The sequence below is a fragment of the Arachis ipaensis genome, chromosome B4 (assembly GCF_059453495.1).
Source record: "Arachis ipaensis isolate K30076 ecotype BB chromosome B4, ASM5945349v1, whole genome shotgun sequence".
NCBI classification, from domain to species: Eukaryota; Viridiplantae; Streptophyta; class Magnoliopsida; order Fabales; family Fabaceae; genus Arachis; species Arachis ipaensis.
The window spans coordinates 19,012,486-19,015,417 of record NC_142439.1 but is presented as its reverse complement, the minus strand read 5'-3'; the positions used below and the strand labels follow the sequence as shown (position 1 = coordinate 19,015,417).

The 2,932-nt window shown below is 35.0% G+C and overlaps 1 protein-coding gene across 1 annotated transcript; it reads left to right on the top strand.

Annotated features, from left to right (window-relative positions):
• The first annotated feature begins 813 nt into the window (after positions 1-813).
• On the top strand, positions 814-2,370 carry LOC107639058 (uncharacterized). Its single transcript, XM_021122372.2, has 4 exons — positions 814-993; positions 1,217-1,366; positions 1,636-1,796; positions 2,247-2,370. Exons 1-4 carry the CDS (start codon positions 814-816, stop codon positions 2,368-2,370), a joined length of 615 nt encoding a protein of 204 aa, XP_020978031.2.
• The last annotated feature ends 562 nt before the right edge of the window (positions 2,371-2,932 follow it).

Genomic DNA, 2,932 nt, shown 5'->3' with positions numbered 1-2,932 from the left:
TTTTGCTGCTGCTTCTTGCTGCAGTGTGATAATGATCCTTCTACTTGGAGCTACATCAATGATCATGTTCATTTTCATATAGGACAGTAAGTTTGACTTGCTTCAGTAATAGCATATTCTGGTTGTTTAATAATGTAGAACATATGCATCTAGATTCTTTAAACTTTCTTACTTTTCATTGTTATAGGAGGTATGCTTCACTTGGGATATATGATGTGGCTATCAAGCATATGATGGAAATCTTGGCCTGCAGTCACCAGTCCAAGGCAACACAGGAATTATTTCTTAGTGACTTTCTTCAAATTATGAAGGTGATAGTGACTCTATTTCCGTTTCAGATCTCATACTTAGAACCTGATTGTTAAAATACTGAACTGCCAATAGTTTGATTTAATATAATTCCTGAAGTAGTGTGCTTTGTAGAACAGGTTGGGGATGTAGGACCCATTCTTGATTTGATGGCTGTGGTTTTAGAGAATATTTCTACTTCTACCCTCCTAGCCAGAACAATAATTTCTGATGTCTATCAAACTGCAAAATTAATCAGTTCTGTCCTTAATGTGTCATATCAGAAGAAGGCAAGCATTCCTACATAGACTGAAAATAACATTTCTACCTATTCAGCTTTATTCGTTTATCTAAAGACATAGGGTGTTTTCTGGACTTATTCCAGGCTTTCCCTGATGCCTTGTTCCATCAATTACTTGTGGCCATGGCTCATCCAGACGTGAAACACAAATTGGAGCACATAGTGTCTTCTCTATGGTGCTTATGACATCAATGTTTTCTCCTTAGTTGGACTAGAAAACAAAGATGGCTATGAAGGTACAGAGTAATAGCTTTCACATTCAGCATGATAGTTTCTCTGAAGCAGAACACTTAAATGGGAAACTGCTAAAAGGAAACATGGTTGTAGGAATTACTGGGGATAAAAATGCTGTTCATCCATATCGTGGTTATAGCTTTACTCGTGCACTAACTGATGGAAAAGAGGTATGACATTTTCAACTTATCGGTATTAATTGTATTATCTTAATAGTGCCATGGTGGGAGCATATGATATGATGGAGTTTGTGTCGATCATATTTAAATTTTATTGATTCTTCTTGGATTCAATTTTATAACATACATCTATCAGTTGGTTTGGTCATTTATTTTTTCTTGTCCAACAATGGAGACCCTTGGTTGTTCCTAACCATGGGGTTATTTGTTTTAGGATTTAGGTTCTCTTAGATTGAGCAGTCACCAAGTGAGTCTGTTGCTTTCTTCCATCTGGGTTCAGGCAACCTCTGTAGAAAATGGCCCTGCAAATTTTGAGGCAATGGCACACACTTTTAGCATCTCTTTATTGTTTACTCGTTCTAAGGTGAGATTGATATATATCAAGTGTCATGATTGGTTTTAAATATCTGTGATCTGTGAAAACAATAAAACAATGACTTTGCCATTTTGTTCATCATTCATATATTGTCTAAATTTTGAATTATATGTTTTCTAGTAGCTGGGTTGCTTTTTTTTAATTTATTTTGTAGATATATTGGTTACCATAAAGCCTCCAAGTTCCAATTTATTATGGACTTGATGGAAATGGAGTTTTTAATCATTTCTGCCATGCTCTGCTTTTGATCAAGATAGGTTCTGATTTTGAGTGAAAATTTTTGGATTTTGAGCTCGGCGGTGGCACATGGTTGGGCTCCACCAGAGATGGAAGGGTGGCTTTCCTCACCAATTTCAGGGAAGTTGAAAGCCTTCCGGAACCCAAGACCTGGGGAGACTTACCCCTCCGATTCCTTCAGGTCACACACTCCATCTGTTTGTTACTTTGTTTCTTAAGATCTTGTTGCTTTGCAAATTCATGTGACTATTTTCAAAAATTGATATATATATATATATATATATATATATATATATATATATATATATATATATATATATATATATACAAAAATTGATACTAACTCTTTATACAATAAATTTAAGTCACATTATTTTCTCTAATGATGTCATGTCACAATTCTAAATCACATATAATTCAATCACATATCTTTTGTTATTTTAGTTAAGGAGGAGGAATTGCAGCTTCTATGAAACAATTTCCTGTTGTGATGGATCATTGTGTAATCAGTTAAAGCTATAGCTTAGAGCATGATAGGTTTCATTCACAAAAGAAATTGTTGATAACAATTAAAACCTCCTTGTCTTTTTATTGTTCCTTTGCTGCTTTTTATAACTCGAGTTTTGTGTAGGGGTGTGAGAGAGAGGTTGCTGAGGCTGGGAAGCAATCTGATGAGTTCTTGTAGGAGTGTCTCCTGTAATTATCGTGGGCTCTTGTTCACTCAAAATGATTGCAAGATGTACAACGTGGGATAGCAATGCTTGAAGGTGGCTCCAAATTTTCCTACCTTTTGAGTTAAGTTTTCTTCTCTCTAACATTCTTCTCTCCAAATTTTGTTGCTTTATTCTAATTATTTGAATATGTTCTTGTTTGACAGTTGACTGAACAAAAATTGACGAGAAGGAAGGTATAAGCTTTTCTTGTTTGAGGTTACTTGCTTGTTAGAGTTACTTGCTTGTTTAAGGTTACTTGCTAAGATTAAAACCTCGCTATCTTTCACTTAAAATTTTTGAAGGTTTTGATAAATTTTACCACCAATAGAAGCAATTTCAATTTCCCTGTTAATTGTGTTGTTATTGTTGTTGGAGGAACATGCTTGAGAGATTGTCTCGCTTCAGCATTGTTATGCTTGCCATGTGTTTGATGAATTTCCTAAGAGAGATGGAAAAGAGCGGAACTTGTTTTATGTGCTTCCTTTTCCCAATTCACAAGATTTAGATACTTTGCATGCTTAAATTGGTCGGATTATTGAGTGGTTGGGAAGTGGGAATTGAGCTACTTTGCATGCTTATTGTGATTAATTATTTGACTGCAGAG

What these genes read in the sequence shown, in the direction of transcription:
- LOC107639058 (XM_021122372.2), top strand. Translation starts at nt 814, where the DNA reads ATGGCTATGAAGGTACAGAGTAATAGCTTTCACATTCAGCATGATAGT. An exon ending in CACTAACTGATGGAAAAGAG is followed by an intron (nt 994 to 1,216) that starts GTATGACATTTT and finishes TATTTGTTTTAG; the next exon opens with GATTTAGGTTCTCTTAGATT. An exon ending in TACCCCTCCGATTCCTTCAG is followed by an intron (nt 1,797 to 2,246) that starts GTCACACACTCC and finishes AGTTTTGTGTAG; the next exon opens with GGGTGTGAGAGAGAGGTTGC.